The following is a 20,179-nucleotide window of genomic DNA, read 5'->3' as shown; positions in this document are numbered from 1 at the left end:
AATAAGAGGCGTTAATTCTTCAGCACTTTATATTCATTGCTTTGCCCATTTTTAAATATTATACTATCAAAATCTTGCAGCAAAATTTTAAGATTGTAAAGTCTTTTGTCGCAACTTTATATAGTTTAGTCTGTATAGTATTTTTAATTAAAAAGAAAAACTACCATGAGTAGCCCCAAATAGAAGAAATGGTGGGCTGGTTCAAACAGCTAAAGGATTTAGTAGTTTTTTAAACTGATTGATGGAGAATTCGATATTGTTTGGGATAATGTTTTAATAACATCTCATGGCTATTTAAATATATTAAATGATGTAAATTTTCAAATTTTGTTATATTATTTTAAGAAATTTTCCCAGAATCGGATATATTATTTGATATAGACCGAACTAAAATTAAAGATATATGTCTGAAAAGTATTAATGCTTTCAGAAATTCGGTTAAATCAAACAAAGAAAACTTTGATGTTTTTTAAGAAATTAAATGTAAAAGAGAATAATATTGAAGAAAATTTAGATAAATTAAAAAACGTAATAGATATCCGTATTAGTGATCTGCATCAAGCCTAATTTTTCAAGCCCGGTCCGAATTTATTTAAATAAAGAAATTAATTTTTATAATTACACAAAATAAATGATATATGGCGTCTAGTATTTATAAATAAAATCAACATTAAAAATTAGGCATAAAATTGATAAATTTAGATATATTAAAAAAAATTTCCAAAGCCCGACCCGACCCGGCTCAAATTTTTTAAAAAAATATTAGGCCCGGCCCAACCCGATTTCTTTTTAAAAAAATAGGCCCGCCCATTTTTGCAGATCCCTAATTCGTATTGCCCAATATAAAAGAATTTTATAAAAATTTGCTTAAATGAAACTTTTTCTCAATTGTTTTTTTAATTAAAAAAAATATATTATATTTTATTTGTTGTAGTTTAATAATCCCGAAATGTCATTTTTTCTTTAAATTTTGGTTTTCTTATTCTATTTCTAACTTTTTACGATCGCTATAAGTCATTTTTAATCAATTTTTGTCATCTTATTAATTCTCAATTTTTTTGTCCTTTTAAACGATTCTTTTTTTCTTAAAAAATTTATTGTATTTTTTATCATTCTTTTTCTCCTTATATTTTTATCTTCTTTTTTTACCTATTAATGTTTGTATATAATTATCTATAATATATATAAAAGCCTTGTCACAAAAATACCGTTACGCTAACACTGTCACACTTTCAATCTATATATATTTAAAAAATCGTTAATTTTGAAAAGTGCCTGTGGCCCAATCGGCAAGAACGTCGCTTGGACGTTTGGACTTAGGTTCGAATCCCGGCAAAGGTTTTTTTTCTTTATCTGGCAAAATGATTTTTTTTCTTAATCTGGCAAAATTAATCAAATAGATACTTTAAAATTCAAACTATTAAATAGGTATTCTGATATTTTTTACATTCTTTTTAAAAATCACCACAGAATCATATAACATTCATTCATCTTCCATTACCAACTAACTGATAAATCAAATAACTGAACTGAAACTAACTGATGCAATAGATATTCTTGGTAAATTTTTTATTTAATTACTATTTTATTATATTTTTAGATTCCTGCACAAGATACCATTCAACAAAAGATACTGAAAATCAACAATCAAATTGTGGTACTGAAAATCAGGAGCAATGTATTATTGTTTCAAGATCCTTAACAGTAAATTTTTGTCTCAAATTTAAACATAACTGATCATTATTATAACATACAACTCTTTGGATTTTCTTCTATAGGGGCTAAAAATGATAATATACAAAAATATGTTATGCATAACTTTTAAGTGTATATAAGTTAAAATTCAAACCATTAAATAGGTATTCTTATATTTTTAAATTTTAGCTGCCAGGAAGGTACAGTAAAGTTTGTCTGAAATTTAAATATAACTGATCATTATTATAACATACAACTCCTTGGATTTTCTTCTATGAGGGCTAAAAATGATAATTTACGAAAATAAGTTATGCATAACTTTTAAGTGTATAAGTTAAAATTCATACTATTAAATAGTATTCTTATATTTTAAAATTTTAGCTGCTAGAAAGGTACAGTAAATTTTTGTCTCAAATTTAGACATAACTGATCATTATTATAACATACAACTCCTTGGATTTTCTTCTATAGGGAATGATAATTTACAAAAATAAGTTATGCATAACTTTGAAGTGTATATAAGTTAAAATTCAAACTATTAATTAGGTATTCTTATATTTTAAATTTTAGCTGCCAGGAAGGTCCTGTTGCCTTTCATCATATATATATTAAACAATCATTATTATAACATACAACTCCTTGGATTTTTTTTCTATGGGGGCTAAAAATGATAATTTACAAAAATAAGTTATGCATAACTTTTTAGTGTATGTAAGTTAAAATTCAAACTATTTAATAGGTATATATTTTTAAATTTTAATAACATATCAGCATAAGGAGAAAGCCAGACGGAGACAGGAACTTTGTCGAAGCAAGAAAAGACAAGAGCAAAGTCTTATTGCATCAATATCAAAGTGTAGTAGTACTGAAAATCAAGATCAATGTAATATTACTTCAACATCATTAACATGTCTTAAATTTAATTTTATATTTAGAATAAAATTTAGATTTATGATAGAAATCATATTGGGTAAAATATAAAATAGAAATGCTTGAAAATATTTTAATTTTAAATATGGGCTAGACATTGTCCTGAAATTTTTTTTGCAGAAATTGCCAGGCCTGATTGAAAAACCAAGGCGCAATTTTCATATTCTAATTTTATTTTTAAATGAATTATGACTTTTATATTTTTATTTCAGTTCTCAACTAACAAAATTATAATTGTCTTTGGTGGGCTTAATAAAATCTTCCCAACAATATGGTTTTCAGAGATTTACCTATCTCCAGGCTTGGGAAAAAATTACAAAATTATTATGGGTTGGCAGGTTTGAAAAAAAATTTCAGATCAATGTCTGGTCCATATTAAAAATTAAAAAATTTTCAAGCATATCTATTTAAATTTTATTCAATATGATTTCTATCACAAATTTAAATTTTATTCTAAATATAAAATTAAATTTAAGATATTATTAAATTACAATAGAAATAAATGGAATATAAAATTAAATTTAAGACATTGTTATTAAATTACAATAGAAATAAATGGCAAAATTTTATGAAATTTGCATGGGACTTAGTTTTTTGATGAGGCCTGGCTTTGTCTGTAAAAATAAAATTCGGGTCAATGTCTACCCCATATTTAAAATTAAAAAATTCCCCAAGCATATCTATTTTAAATTTTACTCAATATGATTTCTATCACAAATTTATCTAAATATAAAATTAAATTTAAGACTATTATTAAATTACAATAGAAATAAATGGCAAAATATTGGGAAAGTTGCATGGGACGTGGTTTTTTGATTAGGCCTACTGTGTCTGCAAAACAATTTTGAGACCAATGTCTAGCCCATATTTAAAATTCAAAAATTTAGAAGCATCTCTATTTTTAATTTTACCCAATATGATTACTATCACAAATATAAATTTTGATATTTCTAATACCCTCACTGCTTACGGGTTACATTGCAGCAATTTTATCTCTTTTCTCCTAAATTTTACTATAAAGCGTACCATATATACAAACTAACTAATTACGAAACATCGACGGGGTGGCCTAGTGGGTTATGATGTAGGCTTGAAAACAGAAAGTTTCAGGTTCGATCCTGGTAAGGAACGTAAAAAATTTTGGATTTTTTCGATAACTGATGTGTAAAGACATATGGAAAGATGAATTTCGGAGCTTAGAGATGACACCCCGGTCACCGACAAGCTTGGACAGCCGGGTGCTAAGGATACTTGTCCAATAAACAAAAATGGAAATATGAATATGAAAGCTAGGGCGTTCCCTCCAAGCGACGCGCAGAATGTAGACCTCCATCCTGCGAAAAGTAAAATAAAGGTCAAAGGAAAGAAGACAAGGTTAGCAAGTTTGAATATTGGTACACTTAAAGGTAAGACGAGAGAATTGGCGTCAATGTTGAACGAGAGAAAAGTTGATATAGCGTGCATACAAGAGACGAAATGGAAAGGTCAGAAGACTTTAATGATTGGAGATGGGTATAAATTGTACTATAATGGAATTTAGCAATAGGAACGGTGTCAGCATCATCCTCAGTCAAGATCTAACCTCCTCAGTAGTAGAAGTCAACAAGATCTCTGATAGACTAATGAAGATAAAACTCTGCATTGGTCAATCAATACTACACATCCTTTCAATATATGCTCCTTAAATGGGTTGCAAGGAAGAAGAGAAAGATGACTTTAGAGCTATCCTTGATGAAGCTGTAATGGAAATCCCTAATGATGACTTAGTCATAATTGGTGGTGACTTAAATGCGCATGTAAGGAAAGCAAGAGATAACTACAAAAGGCACCATTGTGGTTTTGGATATGGAGAAAGAAATGATGAAGGAGAACATGTACTGAAATTTGCGCTACCTTCGACCTTGCCTTAACCAACACCTACTATAGGGGAAAAGACAGTCATTTAATAACATATGAAAGTGGTACAAGGAAAACCCAGATAGATTACTGCTTATCTCTCGCAAAAGATTACAAGATGTAATAGACTGCAGAGTCATCCCAGGAGAAAATATTGCAGCGCAACACAAGTTACTAGTCATGGATTTACACCTCACAAATATATCCACTCAAAACAAGATAAAACTGGAACATCAAATGGGGTAAATTAAAAACAATGACAGATGCCTTTGCAATCAATGCAAACATTGAAACAATAGATTCCTCAGATGTCAGTGAAAAAAAGTGGACAGACCTTTCATCCAGATTAATAAACACTGCCAAATCGACACTAGGCTTGACAAGGGGAGGCAACAAATCATACAAAGAACTATGGTGGTGGAATGAAGAGGTACAAACCCCTATACAGGAGAAAAAAGCCCTATATAAAATATGGTACAAATCCAAAAACCCAGATGACAAGACAAATTACAAAAAATGTAAGAGAATAGCTACAAAGGCGGTAGCTAGGACCAAAGCTATGGCATACGAGTATGGAAAACTACATACCAAAGAAGGGCAAAATAAAATATACAGATTAGCCAAACATCGAGAAAAGAATTCTAGGGATATAAACAGAGCTCCAAAAGTAATCAAAAACAAAGATGGGAAATTGATAATAAAGGAAAAAGAAATAATGAATAGATGGAAAGAATATTTTCAGGAGCTTCTCAACTTTAATCCCAACATACTATATCTAGACGAACACTCCCATGTCAAAACTTTATACAACCAATAACAGAATAAGAAATAATCACATGCCTCAAGCATATGAAAAACAACAAAGCTAGGGGTCCAGATGATATTCCATTCCAATAGAAAGCCTTAAAACACTAAGAGATGATGGAATACATCTCCTCACAAATCTGATAGTAAAATAATGGGAAATGAAGAAATCCCTCAAAAATGGAGGCAGAGCTATCTAGTTCCTATCTTCAAAAATAAAGAAGATCCACACAATTGTCAAAATTACAGGGGCATAAAACTAATGTCACACTGTCTTAAACTCTACGAAAAAAAGGTTAAGAGACATAATCGAAATAGGAGAAACTCAGTTTGGCTTTATGCCTGGAAGATCAACAGCTGATACAATCCACGCATTAGGCAAATGAGTGAAAAATACAGGGAAAAGAAAAAAAAGCTACACATGGTCTTTCTCAATCTAGAAAAGGCCTTCAATAGAATCCCAAGAAAACTTATATGATGGGCGCTACGCCAGAAAAAGGTTCCTGAAAAATATATAAGAATAATACAGGATATGTATATGGGCCATATAACAATGGTTCGTAGCACAACAGGTACTTCAGCAGGCGTCAGAATAGCCGAGGGAGTTCATCGAAGGTCGGCTCTCATCCCACTTCTCTTCATTACAGTAATAGATGTATTATCACAGTCTATACCTCAAACAGTCCTGTGGAATATATATTTGCAGATGATATTGTGATACTTGCCGAATCCAAAATGAAAGAAAGATTAGTGAGTTGGATAAATATCCTAGAAAAGAATGGATTAAAAGTAAATAGAGAAAAGACGGAGTATATAGTGATAGGAGGAGAAAAGACGGAGTATATGGTGATAGGAGGAGATAAAACAGAGAGCATTAATATAAATGAATAGCAGATATTGGCAATTGAAAGCTGCAAATATTTGGGCTCCACTATACAAACAAATGGCACAATAGAGAAAGAGATAAAGAGTAAAATTAATCAAGGGTGGTTAAAGTGGAGATCTTTATCAAAAACATTATTTTTTTATTTTGTTAATTTCTAATAATTAAAATGTTCCCATATCCATTTAAAACTTGAACATTTTCATTTTATTTATTGAAGGTGAAATTAATTTTTTTTCTAAGTCCATTTTTTGAAATCTATATAAGTTATCAAAAAAATACTATATGCTTGGTCATCTCTCTAAGCCTTGTCTATAAGATAAAAAATTTCGACACTTTATTTGTTGAAAATAGGCCATGTAAATTTTTAAAAACGCTTTCCTGAACAATAAATGAATATGGAACACTAGAATATTGACGCGACGATTTATCAGTTTTGTAGTTTATCTTCAAACATTCTATATTTCTGATAATATATGAGAGCTTTCGTTGCACAATAAATATTTCTTTCCTATTAATATCATATCTTCATTTATTTTTTTAAAATTTTTTTTCTTTTTAAAGGATGCTTATCAAATGGAATAAATGACAAAAAAGGACTAAATATTTAGTTTTTAAATTACATTTTTAAGTTTAATTATTTATAGATCAAATAATATAGTATATTGTATAAAATTAAATATACTTAATGCGCACAAATTGAGCGTTTCAATGTATAAAATGTCTCGCATTTTTATTGTTGATTCAAACTAACATGCCATCATTTTTATAAAATTAAAAATCCTGACTCAATTAAAGGAATGTGTTCAGGGTTGTCAGGTCTACCATATTGACTAGTAGACTAATAATTTTTTTTTAAAGTCGAAATCTACCGCACTCAACTCAACTATTACATTTTTGAAATTTTCGAGATATACTATAAAAACTCTCATATTCTAATATATAAAAATATCAAAAAATTAATATCAAAAATTTAATATCAAGAAATTCAATGCTCTCTAAAATAATCATAATTAAAAACTTTAATTTTATAAATATTTGAAAAATATATCCATAATAGTATTTTTTAACCTAGGGATTAGTTTCCTTTCTAACCCGGTTGGGAGTATAAGCTCCAAAAAAAATTACGAAAATATCAAAATCGAATAATTTTTACCTGGCAACACTGAATGTGTTACATTTTTTTATAAAAAAGTATGGCAAAACGTAAGCGCTCAATTTGTGTGCACAAATATTGGATGTTAGTTAATAACCCGTCAAGAATGGCGGGGTTGAGGGATAAATAGTTTGTGTATATGGTACTAAATATACTTCATTAATATATTTTATAAAAATATTAAAATTTAGGCGAAAAAGAGGTAAATTTGTGAATCACACCTCATAAGATATTGTTAATTTCTGATTCATCTATCATCGAATAAGGGAGAAAAGTATGATGGCTTATCTTTCTTGAAGGGCAAAATAAAAAATATATAACTAAGAGCACCAGAGCTCCCGTTAGTCAGCATTGCTGAGTCCGTCAAAAATGACGGGGAATGAGAATTTTCTCCTTACTCTTATGATAGTTGTTACCTGTTATTTGATAATAATATCCAATTTTATTCTCTATAACCCCTTCCCACCTTCAGGTCAGGTCCAATCCATTAAAACTAAGTTTAAATACTATGTTTTGAGACAAAATATATTTAAAGCTTTTACTTGATACCCATATCAATATTATTTGTTAAAATATTATTGATCATCTATGCCTATTATTTAATATTGAAAAAATTCCCAAGGTCCAAGACCATAATAATTTTGAAAAAATTTCCCCAACCCCAACCAAAGATCATAATAATTTTGGTAGTTGAGTGGAATAAAATATTTTAAAAAATCATAATGTATTTAAAAATACAATCAAAATCAGATTTTAAGGGCCTTTGTTTATTTGTTTTAGGTCAATGTCTGATTCATAGTTAATAATAAAAAAAATTTCCAAGTGTCCAAGCTGATAATAATTTGAAAAAATTTCCCCAAACGTAGCCCAATATAATTTATAGAAATATTTTTCGCCCAGCCCGACCCATTATAATTTTGAAATTTTTTTAACCTGCTAAGATAATAATTTTGAAATTTTTTCAGCTTCCAATAAAAAAAATATTTTCCAAGCCCAGCCCGACCCATTATAATTAAAAAAAATTTTCTCAAACCTGGCCAACCGATAATAATTTTGAAATTGTTTCCCCAAGCCTGAGCTTCCACTAAAAAAGATAAATATTGATATACTTAAATTACTTGATCATAATAGTTTCATATATAAGAATTGTATTACAAAATTTAATGTAGGGGGGGGGGGTGACCAGAAAGAAAGTTTGTCTATCGAACGTTAAGTCAGTGGTTCGAATCTCGTTGATGTATAAAAAAAAATTTTATTTTCTCTTTTAAAAAATAATAATTTAAAATTAAAGGTATATTCCTTCGATTTATTTAACATTAAGATGATAAGAAAGTTGATACCAAAAATAAATTAACATTAAGGTTATACGAAAACGTTCATTTTTTGATTACAGCGATTATATATATTAGATAATTTTCAAAGATAAGTAATGATTATATTTTACTAATTTATTTATCGTTTGATATTATAGTCCAAAATTTTAAAAAAGTACATTAACATTATTACCTAACGAATTTTATTCTGCAATTGCAATAATTTGATATACAAATATATGAAAAAAAGATATGCTTGCAAGAGTATAAAATATTAAAATTTAAGTAGAAAAAGAATGATTAAAGTAAGAAAATAGAGAATTGAAGGAAAATGAAAGGGAGAATAAAATATTTAATTTTAAAAAGACAAAAAAACAAATAATAAAAAAATGAGATGATGAAAAATTAAAAGATGACAAAAATAAATTAAAGAGATAGCAAAAAGTTAGAAATAAAATAAGATGGAAAATAAAAAATTATTATTTCTTGATGGAACCATTTCCTTTTCTCGTGAAACTTTTCCTTTATTGAACCTACCATTTTTGATAGGACCTTTTCTTACGTTTTTGGCACTTTTCCATTTTTGATTGAAATTTTTCCTTTTTTGAATGAGAAACCTTAATATTTTTTAAATTTATGCTGATCCACCATTCTGATTTAATCCTCTGGAAAAATTTTGAATAACTCTTTATTGCTAATTAGTTGTATTTTATGTGTATTAAATTATGATAAATTATTATTTAAAAAAATACATAATTAAAACGTCCAAATTAAGTTTTGTATTACTAAGTAAGACTATCAAACAAAGACTTTGATTTTGTGGTACAAATGCTGTACCATTGTAATATAGAAGGTCAAAGGATATTTTGAATGACGTTTTAATATAGTTTTTTTCAGGTAACAGCTAGAATATTAGCCTGAATATAAATAGTTTTATTATCTCGTTTTATATATTAATACCCAACGATTCTCCATAAAGAAGAATTTCTTATTTTTATTACTTATTTATTTTATAGCAATATAATTATTTATATCATATATATTAATCCAAAAGATACACTAACATTCTTTTTGATTATGACATTTGTGATTATTTGATTTTAAATTTATATTTTTAAACTGAACAAAAATAATCAAAGCAAAATCTAGGCGTGGCTTTCAAAAGAGGCTGCGTTTTCAGAATTACAAAAACCTGTGTGAACGGCCGGCGCTCAGGATTATCAAATGCAAATAAATATGCATCAAATAACAAAAAATTATTATTCCATTATATTAAATCTAAAATATCAGAATATTATTCGAATATTGGTTAGGCGCACTAATTGTTGATCACTTGTAAAGAATCAAATATTGATGTTGAAAATAGCTTCTATTTAAGATATTTAGTAAAGTTCTTTTTACAAAACAAAAAATATATATTTTTCTTTTTTTCTAATTTTTCTCCACCTAAATTACATTTCAAGATGATCAACTATTTCTTTCAATCTTATATTGTACTTAGAGATCTGCAAAGTTAAGCCCGAATCGGGTTTGGGCCGGGTCTAATATTTTTATAAAAAAATCGGGCTGGGTCGGGCCGGAACTTGGAATTTTTTTTAAATATATCTAAATTTATCAATTTTATATTGATAATACAAAATAAAAATTTTTGATTTTATTTATTGAAACTAAACGCCGTATAACATATGTCTTTTATTTTGAGTAATTATAAAAATTAATTTCTATATTTAAATAAATACGGGCCGGCCCGGTTAATTTTTTTAAAAAATTTTCGGGTTCGGGCCGGCAAAACTTTTTAAAAAAAATTTCGGGTTCGGGCCGGCAAAATCATTTTAAAAATAATTTCGGGTCGGGCTTGAAAAATTAGGCCTGATGCAGATCACTAGTTGTATATTTTTTAAGAATCTGAATAATTTATGAATCAAATTGTTCCGAAGGTTTCTTAATTAATTGAAAGAGGTTTAAATACTTGATGTTATAAGAATTTTAAAATTTGCATACGTGGTAATTTTTTTGAAATAGACAATGAAATTTCATGAGTGATAAATAAAATGACCATATTTTTACATGATTTATCCTTTTGTCTAGATATGGAGTTCTTGTGGTTTACAAGACAGGATTCACAATCAGATATGGCGTTATCATCCGATATAGCTTCGTCTAATCTCATCTTGGTTGCTTATAACAAATATTAATATTAATTTAGTTTCAGATATATATAATAGTACGTATTTAATTATAATCATAAATGTTGAACTTTATTTATAAGAAATATATTACCATTCTTTTGATTGGCATAACTTGAAGTAATAAGTTGCATGTCACGTGCTTGGTCAGCGACCAACCGGAGAGCAGGAAAACATTTTGGGCAATATAACTTAAAAGAATTGCTCCCAAGTGCGGAATTTGGAGAAATGTCTATTTTAGACATTAATAATTCAGTGTTTTGATCATATTTAAAATGATAACGTCTGGTTATGTCGCCAAAATCCTGACCTTTTTTAAAAGAATTTTTATAAATCATTTATAAAAACCTTCCTAATCTAAAAAAATCCTATTTTGATGAATAAAAAAAATTATTTCTCATACACTAATTTTCATCTTTTTTATACTTTATAATCAAATAAATTGTTCATTTCTAATGATTTGAAACTGCAAATAATATAAAATTTATTTATAGTTATGTATGTCTTATACTCTAAAAATGTCAGTATAATTTTAATTCATTTTCATTTATTCCCTATCATTTGTTTATCAGTAACAAGCAAAACCTGTTCTTAATTTGAGTAAAACTAGTTCCATGACAGTTCTGGCATCTTCAATGCTATCATGTCCAATCTTATCGGCATTCTGAATTTCTTTACCCAGAAATATTTTGGCGAGAGTTTTAAGTTTTGATTTTTTGAAGTGAGAATCGCCTCTTATATTGTAAATGATTGATGTATCGATAACATATGGGTGGAACATCTTCAGGGCTAGAAGGTCGAAATTCAAGGAATGGCCACATATAATGGCTCCTAATTATTTTTAATTTATATGCAAAATTGAAAAATATTTGTGCTAAAATACGCATGGATTTACAAACTGCATATTTCTAGTTCCGTTCCAATTCCTCTAAAATTAAAATATTGCGCTTACGTTCCATTCCAGTTCCTTTAAATTTAAAAAAAGTTCCAATAATTTTTAAGAACCGTTAAACAAAATTAGTTTTTTAATTAATTTTAGTTTATTTATATTAAGTTTATATAATTTAATATATTTGAGATAGTTGCTTTATTTTTTCATAATCCTGGCTTGATATTCCAAATATTTATAATTTATTAAAAATTATTGAAATTGTGAAAAGATGATAAAATCATCTTTTGTTTCAATCCAAAAATTAATTGTTTTTTATAAGGAGCATTCTTTTTATTAAAAATGAATTCAATTTAAAATGAATTCAATTTAAAAAGAATTATAATATGCATATAAAATCTCGGATAAAAAGAAATATTATATACACAAAAATAACATCGGAGGAGTGAATATTAGGAAGTTAAATAGACATATCTCAAAAATATAAAATTGATGGCAAAACGTTCTAAAAATCATAATGTATTCTACACATGCCTGAATAAATTTCCAGCAAAATCATATTTTTTTATTTAAAAAACGCGATCAAAAAATGATTTAAGTTGAAAAAATAAGGCATTGACTGAAAAAACATATTGACATGCTACCATATACATTTTTAATAATCGTCAGCTTAGGTTTACTATATCATTGATCTTAACTTAATCACATAAATATGAAAGTAAATTAAATTAAATGTACCTAGCCCTGACTCTTATATAAAAAAATTGCAATTTATTTTCTTTTATCAATTTTTTATTTATTTTATATCATTGTTAGTGTTGTTAAAAGGCTCGATTTTTTATAAAGGTAACCCAATATTTTACCCAAAAATATTATGCAAGCTTGGAGATCTTGCCTTGCAGAACATATTTTGGCGAAAATATTGAGTTAGCCGTTTTTAAATTATGTTTCCTAAGCATTTGGTTCCATATCCCAGTATATAAGTTTTATAAAAGTAGTAATTTATTAAGTAAGGGCTCTTACAAAGATGGGGCTCATTAAATTTGCAAAAGGATACATATATTTGAAACAATTTACGCTCAATGGAATATGAAGTCACTCAAATCAGTTTTTGATCATGATATGACCAATTAACCCTTCACTACAAAAGTGGAAAAAACTCCTTTTACTACAAAGGTGGGGTCTATTTTACCCCAAATTTTGATTAGCTATATCTCAGAACATATTAGTTTGAGATCTAAAATTTTGAATATATATTAAGAAATTATTGGAGATAACAAATAAAAAATCTTAGATTAATAGTTACTTCTAAAAAAAAGTTTTGCAAATTTTCCTAAAGTTGCTGAAATAAAAATTTTTTTTTGAAATCTTCCTTTAATCATAGTTTTATCATATTATATATTTTATTAATTCAAAGTTGAATAATGATAATTACATAAATTTTATAAAAAAAATCAAATATAAAAAAAAAATATTAATCATCAAATATCATGTAAATTTTTATAATAACATTAACGACAAAAAGTATTCATATGATATTTACAAATAAATTTAGAACAATTTAAACAAATAAAGGTTGTTTTTTTGTCCTTTACTCTTGGGCAATCATAGCATCTTCCTTTTTTATTTGATAAAGTAGGTTTTTCATCAGTAATATTGAGAACATCCCCAATAACCTACATATACAAGGGTTCTCATATCTTTTGATCATATATGGAGTAATGAGCTCCATTGCTAATAATTTTATAAATTGATCATTTTATTATCATTACAAATATTAAAAATTTCTCTAATATGTGTTGCTTTATCATTTGCTTTCCTTGCATCCCTTGTATTCATATCATCAAATCTTAGAACTTTCAATAGAAATTGGAATCTATTTATATTCATGGTATATCTAAATATATTTACACCAAATCTATCCTTATTCCATAAATCTCTTATATTTTGATGGTTTGATTTATAAACACCATATCATTAGTAAACCAACCAGAGCATTAAATTCATTCTCATCCATTTTAGTATGATAAATATTCATCTTTTTGAAGAGCCTCAATCTTTTGATTTGTGTATTTTAAAATTAAATCTGTAATAATTGCTGAGATGAAGTTTAAAGCTTTCTAGGGGGGATTTTGCATTTTTTGCATGTGATTTAACCCTTGGCAAACAAGAAATTATTATGGGATCTAGTTCTTTTTTGAGGCAGACATTCTTTATTCCACTTGATTTTGCCATCTTTACCTTAATTTTTTTATATAACTTATTAAAAGATAGCATATTTTACTGTAACAATATTTATAATTATCTTCATACTCATCACTTATATCATCTTCCTCTGTTTCTGAGTTGTGATTGCTGTCATATAAATAATCATCACTTGACTCAGAATCTACTTCACCTATATAAAATGTTATAAATATCAAATATTAAATAGAAAATACTTCCAGAACTTGATGATATTAAATTATCCATATGCTCGTTTTATAGTATTTAGCTCCACAAGAAAAAAAAATAGTATAAAATTTTAAAATTTTGTGTCACAATATAACAATGAAAAATTTATAAATAAAATTTTTTTTTCAATTTAATATATTAGTTTGTAATATACAATAATATTAATTAATAAAAAAAAAATTCGTAAGTACAAAGGTGGGACCTATACTACCCCAAGCTCAACAAATTGCAAATATTTTAAAAAATATCAAATCAATTATTTTGAAATTTGGTAGATATGTTCCTTATAACAAAATATTAAACTACTATAAAAATCAGGTCAAATTATCTTCAGGATTTTTAATTAATAAGATTATAAAAGCCGTGGGGTATTATTTACCCCACCTTTGTAGTGAAGGGTTAAATAATTCGCTTATAAAAAATTTTAATCATAAAAGCTGTATTTAGACTCACCCCTCTTATCCCGTTGTATCATCTTGGCTATATCCCTTTGTACATCTTTCAAAGTGATGGTAACGTCAATCAAATCATCTTCAGTCAATCCAGACCAGGCGGTAAGATAGTCTTTGACAGGGCCATCAGGTTTAACTAGCTGATCGTACACTGGGGTCAGAGTTTCATCGACCGCCGAAACCCGAATGAGACATTTGTCATCTTGATAGACATTCATATATTTTTTAACTATATATTAAATATGTTTTTATTTTAATCATGACTAGACCTACGCCGCCGGTTAAATATGACGCCGCCGTAAAAAAGTGTCAGCGCTCAACACGCCGCCGCCGATGTAAAAATTAGGCGGCGTGATATATATATTATTTTTAAAATATTTGTGAATTTTTTAATTAGTTATCCAATAAAATCTTTTTCAAAAAATATCAGTAATCAAACATAATAAAACATTTACTTGACAAACATGACTTATAGTGTAAAGAAGAAATATCTAAACAAAATTTAAAATTATTTTTCAAACCCATTGTAAAAGATACAACTGACCCAATAAAAGAAAAAAAATGGATTCTGGCAAGGAATTATGTTCTCATGTGTTGCAAGGATTTAATGTCATTCACTTCTAAAAATAATTCTGGAATGCAAGATTTTCTAAAGGTCATTTGTAAAATAATTATAATTTTTTTATTGAAATCTTAATTTTTATTTTAACTGTTAAAATATCTAATTATTTTATAATAAAATATTTAAATAAAACTGATCTCATCCCACATTTAGAATTTTTTAAGGCATCATGTTTTTATAATATTAACTTTTTATTATGTAGAAATATGGCATTATTAAGGCATCATGTTTTTATAATATTAACTTTTTATTATGTAGAAATATGGCATTATTTCAGGTACAAAAGATTTACCAGATAGAACAACAAGTAACCGGAGTGGATTAGATCATATGTATTTATCAGCGAAAGCATACATATGTCAGCAAATTAATATAGATCCAAAATTTTGTGCAATAACTTTTGATAAGTGAACCAACAATTATAGACGGCGAAATTATATTACCTTTATATTTCATGAAATAGATAATAATTTTAATATTGTATTTTATACATTGGCGACACATTATGTCACTCAAAAACATAACGCTGAACTATTCTTTCCGAGATAGAAAAAGATATAAATGAATTGGATTATGGGTCCAAGAAAATTCAAATGGTTACAGATGCAGGACGAGTGTTCGTTTAAGAGAATATGACCATTATTTATGTTTTTGGAGCATGGATTACATAATCTAGTGACAGTCGATGGAATAAAAAAAAGTTTATAAAATAGAAAATCTCATTAAAAAAGTGAGAGAAATTATAGTTTTCTTAAGATTCAAAACAGCGGATATTGAAAATATAAACAATATCGAAAATGGGAAATGTTTTGAATCGATATCATTTACATAGGATATTTTAGATTTGTATGATAATGATCCTTTTTATGAAAATCGTCTTGGGTTTAATGATGATAGTGCAAATCTAAAATCATATGAGAAAAAACATAGAAATTGAAATTAAATGTGTCTAAACGTTGGCATAGTATTTTAATAATGCTGGAAAGTGTGAGTGGCAATAACCAAAATCCTATAATAATTCTATTAAATAGAATGGAGAAACCGGATCTCAAATTATTTAATCCGATTAAGACTTGGTGTGTGATCTCTTAAATTTCCTTAAAACCTTCAAAAAACTGTTGAATTTATATCCGCCCAAAAAGGATTTACTATAAATATATCTTTAATATTTAGTAGTGAAATTAAAAATCATTTAATCGTATAAGTATATGATAGTCATCCCATAGCATCCCTTAAACAAAATATGCTTACTAAATTGATCATAGATTTATAATAACCGATCTTCAGGTAATATTTTAAAATACATAAATTAGTTTTTTTTATATTATTTCTCTTTGTTTTATTTTTACTTAGGTGTTAGGAGCACTTTTGGATCCTCGTTTTCAATCTATGAACATAGTAAATGAATATTTAAAAAAAACTCCGGTACAATTTTTATGTCAACACGCTACCTCTCTGTTGCCTTACAAGGACTAATTAACCGAATGTGAAACGACGGAAGTTGCTTCAGAATTCGATTATCTATAGTCAATGGCTACCAAATATTCATCTATTCACAACAATAATCTGGAACAAGACTATTTAACTAGTCTAGAAAAAGAGTGTTATTCTATATTTTGGCCTTATAATTTAGAGATAAAAGATGTCTTAGAATTTTGGAAAATAAGAACATTCGATCTTCCTAATCTTTTAATATTAGCTAGAAAGGTCCTGTGCGTTCCACCTACGAGCACACCCAGCAAGCGTTTATTTTCCATAGCTGGGTTCACTCTGATCTCTAAAAGATCATCAATAATGTCTTATAAATCTAAATAAAATAATATTTATACATGATAATTATAACTTAATAAAATCGTTAAATTATTTATAAACATAATAAAGCATAGATTTTATTTTTAAGTGTTTCATGATTTTATAATTTTTATTAAAAAATTTAAGTTATAAAAATATTTGACGCCGCAGCCGATTTTTGTGGCGGCGTCTAAATCGATTTGCCGCCGCTAGCCGATCGTTGAAAAAAGAAACACCGCCACCGATTATGCTCTCGGCGCACAGGTCTAATCATGACTATGCATGCTATTATTATACTTGAATTTTTTTTACTATTATTCCTAAATATTTTAAGCATTTTATACTTTATTGCAGTTATCTAATATTTTTATATAATTCAAAAACATCTTCTTCCTCTAATTCTCTTTCCCACATTAAAATAATTAATGTACACTCCAATGTTTTTGTCTTAGACTCAAAGTAACAAACTTCTCAGATATTAAACCATCTACTCATCATTAGCATGAAAGGAATCTGCCCAATTTGTCATAAACTTATTAATTTAAAAAAAGATGGTCATTTATACAAACATGGCCCCCAAGCCCTCCCTTGCTCAGGTTCTAATACACTTTGCACAAAACTAATAAAACCCCCAATTAATATCAAACACATACATGTAAATAACAAATCACTAGTATCTCACTGAAATTTAACACTATTAGATAACGTTAAAAATCTCAACAATTCAAATGAAAGTTTCAGTAATACCTGCAACAAAATATCCAAAAAAATAAATGAAGGCGACATATGCGGTGCACAAAAATTAATCTCTTCACAAACAAAACTCGCCATCTAACGACGTGACCCCTGACAACCCAAAATCCCTTCATCCACATGCCTCTTATACTAGCTTACCAAACCAACCGCTCAATATCTCCCCTTTCATAATTACCAACCAAGATATTCGCAAAACAATAAGTGAATTTAATAAATTTTCAGCAGCAGGCCTGGATGGCCATAGACCATCTTACTTCCAAATTTCTAAAATCTCATAACTCCAATAATTTTTTTAACTCACTTACCACCTTCCTTAATAATATAACTAATAAAGATATTCCCACATTAGCTCATCAAATTATATTTGAAGCTAACTTGATTGATTTTGAAAAACCTAATGGAGGCATCCGCCCAATCGCAATCGGTTTACTTTTCAGAAGCCTGATAGCTAAAATTATTGCAAAAAAAATTCCGATACTGATTCCCTGTTTGGCAAATACCAATTAGGATGCAGAACTAAAGGAGGCGTAAATATAGCCTCTCACAGCCTACGAATCTACCTTCAACATCCACCGATAAACTCCATTTTATGCAAAATCGATTTTAAAAATGCCTTCAATACAATATCACGTTCCTCGGCTATCGAATCTTTTATGATAATTTCCCCCAATACTGGTGCTTCGAATACATCTGCTATAACAATAGCACTCCCCTCATTTTTAATGGTAGCGTTATATATTCCGAAGAGGGATTACAACAAGGCGACCCCCTCGGCCCTATTCTTTTCTGCTGAGCAATCCACAATATGATGAAAGATCTTAAATATGATTTTGACCTAGAACTTAACCTATCCTAGATGATGGCACCCTTTGCGGTGATCCACATCAAATTAGCAAAGCCCTTAACTACCTCGAAAGAGAATGCTCTAAAATTGGTTTTAGAATTAAACAAAACTAAAACATGCTTCCTCAACCTTGAGATTCCCTTAGATTTATTTAAAGGTTACACTATTATCGAAAAAGAAGAGATCCATTTCTTGGGCTCCACATTAGTCAATAATAATATATCCAAAAAAATTATCGATAAAACCTTTTCTGAGATGCAAAACTTGGAAAAGTTCATCAATCACATTCCATCGCACCTTCGCATCTCTTCCACTCATCCTCCTACTCAAAATCTTTCGTTCAACACAATATTCGCTAAGACCTTTATAGAAAGGATTCTCAACCTTTCATTATCAGACTATAATTGACACCTAGCCCAATTACCCGCTAAACTAAGTGGTATCGACTTGATCCCCTTGGAACTACTTTCCCTATCTCTATTTAACTCAAATCGCTCAATTCTGCGATCTCATCATTCATAACTCTCAATGATGATCTTCTAACAGCAGCATTTGAAAGATGGAATCTACTTACCCCAGACGGTTATTAATTTCCAACCTAAATCTCTAATAAATCTATCATCGAACCCCTAATAAAGAAATTACAAAATAGTCTTAACCCTACAGATATTAGCAATATACAACTATTACAATTCAACGATAAATACGGCGGGTATGAATGGCTCGAAGCTTCCAAGCCAACCTTAGATAATCTCTTAACCAATGACCAACTGAGAATTACTATAGGATTTAGACTTGGATGTTCGCTTACACAGTCACACACTTGCCACCAATGCAGCTTACCCGTTCTACCTAACGCCAGACACGGCCTAAACTGCACCCGCAGTTAAGGTCGCCATCTCCGGCATAAAGCAAATAATAAAATCATCCATAACGCTTTTAATAAGGCTAAAATACCCAACATCCTTGAACCTACCAACCTTATTAAAGGAAGGCCTCAAACCCGACGGTTTAACCTGCACCCCCTGGTCCAATAAGAAATCCCTTATATGGGACGCAACCTGCGTCTCCTCCTTTTTTTCATCAATTAATTCAAACCCTCTTACATGTGGGGAAAATAAAAAAATTAATAAATATTCAAAATTAAATAACTTTATATTTCAGCCAATAGTCATATCAACTAACGGCAATTTTTCACAGTCTACATATATATTTTTTAAAACTTTATCACGAAAATTTTTTTACACAACAAACGAAAATCGCGAATCCTTATTTCTTAAACAAAAATTTTAACTAGAAATTTTTAAACACAATTATACTTGTTTTTTAGGTACATATTCATTATTAAATTCTTTTTAGAGCCTTCGATACTTATAATATATATTTATTTTTATTTAGTAATTTTACATATTTTATATACTTGTTTTAATATTTTAGTATTTTATCATTTTTTTAAATAAATAAAAAGTATCAATAAAAAAAATTGAATACATTAAACAAAATTTAAA

The 20,179-nt window shown here is 28.2% G+C and overlaps 1 protein-coding gene and 1 long non-coding RNA gene across 7 annotated transcripts in view; one reads left to right on the top strand and one right to left on the bottom strand.

The window, feature by feature from the left end:
- Positions 1–20,179, bottom strand: part of LOC135927413 (uncharacterized) — a 74,371-nt gene that overhangs the window by 13,205 nt on the left and 40,987 nt on the right. For 2 of the 5 annotated variants that reach the window (XM_065463389.1, XM_065463391.1), the window contains 4 exons: positions 14,660–14,860; positions 11,449–11,694; positions 10,958–11,173; positions 10,745–10,855 (listed from right to left, as the gene is read on the bottom strand). In XM_065463389.1, the coding sequence (XP_065319461.1) occupies positions 10,745–10,855; positions 10,958–11,173; positions 11,449–11,694; positions 14,660–14,860 (774 nt within the window). Of the gene's footprint in view, positions 1–9,813; positions 10,047–10,744; positions 10,856–10,957; positions 11,174–11,448; positions 11,695–14,659; positions 14,861–20,179 lie in introns of those variants that run through there. The other 3 variants (XM_065463393.1, XM_065463392.1, XM_065463390.1) reach the window with 3 other exon arrangements.
- LOC135927415 (uncharacterized) lies at positions 981–19,947 on the top strand. Of its 2 annotated transcripts, none has more exons than XR_010572078.1 (4): positions 981–1,338; positions 1,601–1,704; positions 2,467–2,578; positions 17,773–19,947. It is a non-coding gene; the product is annotated as an uncharacterized LOC135927415 (long non-coding RNA). The 2 variants fall into 2 exon arrangements; XR_010572079.1 differs by lacking the exon at positions 17,773–19,947 and adding an exon at positions 4,032–6,320 and having other exon boundaries at positions 982–1,338.

Source organism: Gordionus sp. m RMFG-2023, chromosome 3, assembly GCF_954871325.1.
Source record: "Gordionus sp. m RMFG-2023 chromosome 3, tfGorSpeb1-WG-v2, whole genome shotgun sequence".
Classification (NCBI taxonomy): Eukaryota; Metazoa; Nematomorpha; class Gordioida; order Chordodea; family Parachordodidae; genus Gordionus; species Gordionus sp. m RMFG-2023.
This window is presented reverse-complemented; position numbering and strand designations above follow the sequence as displayed.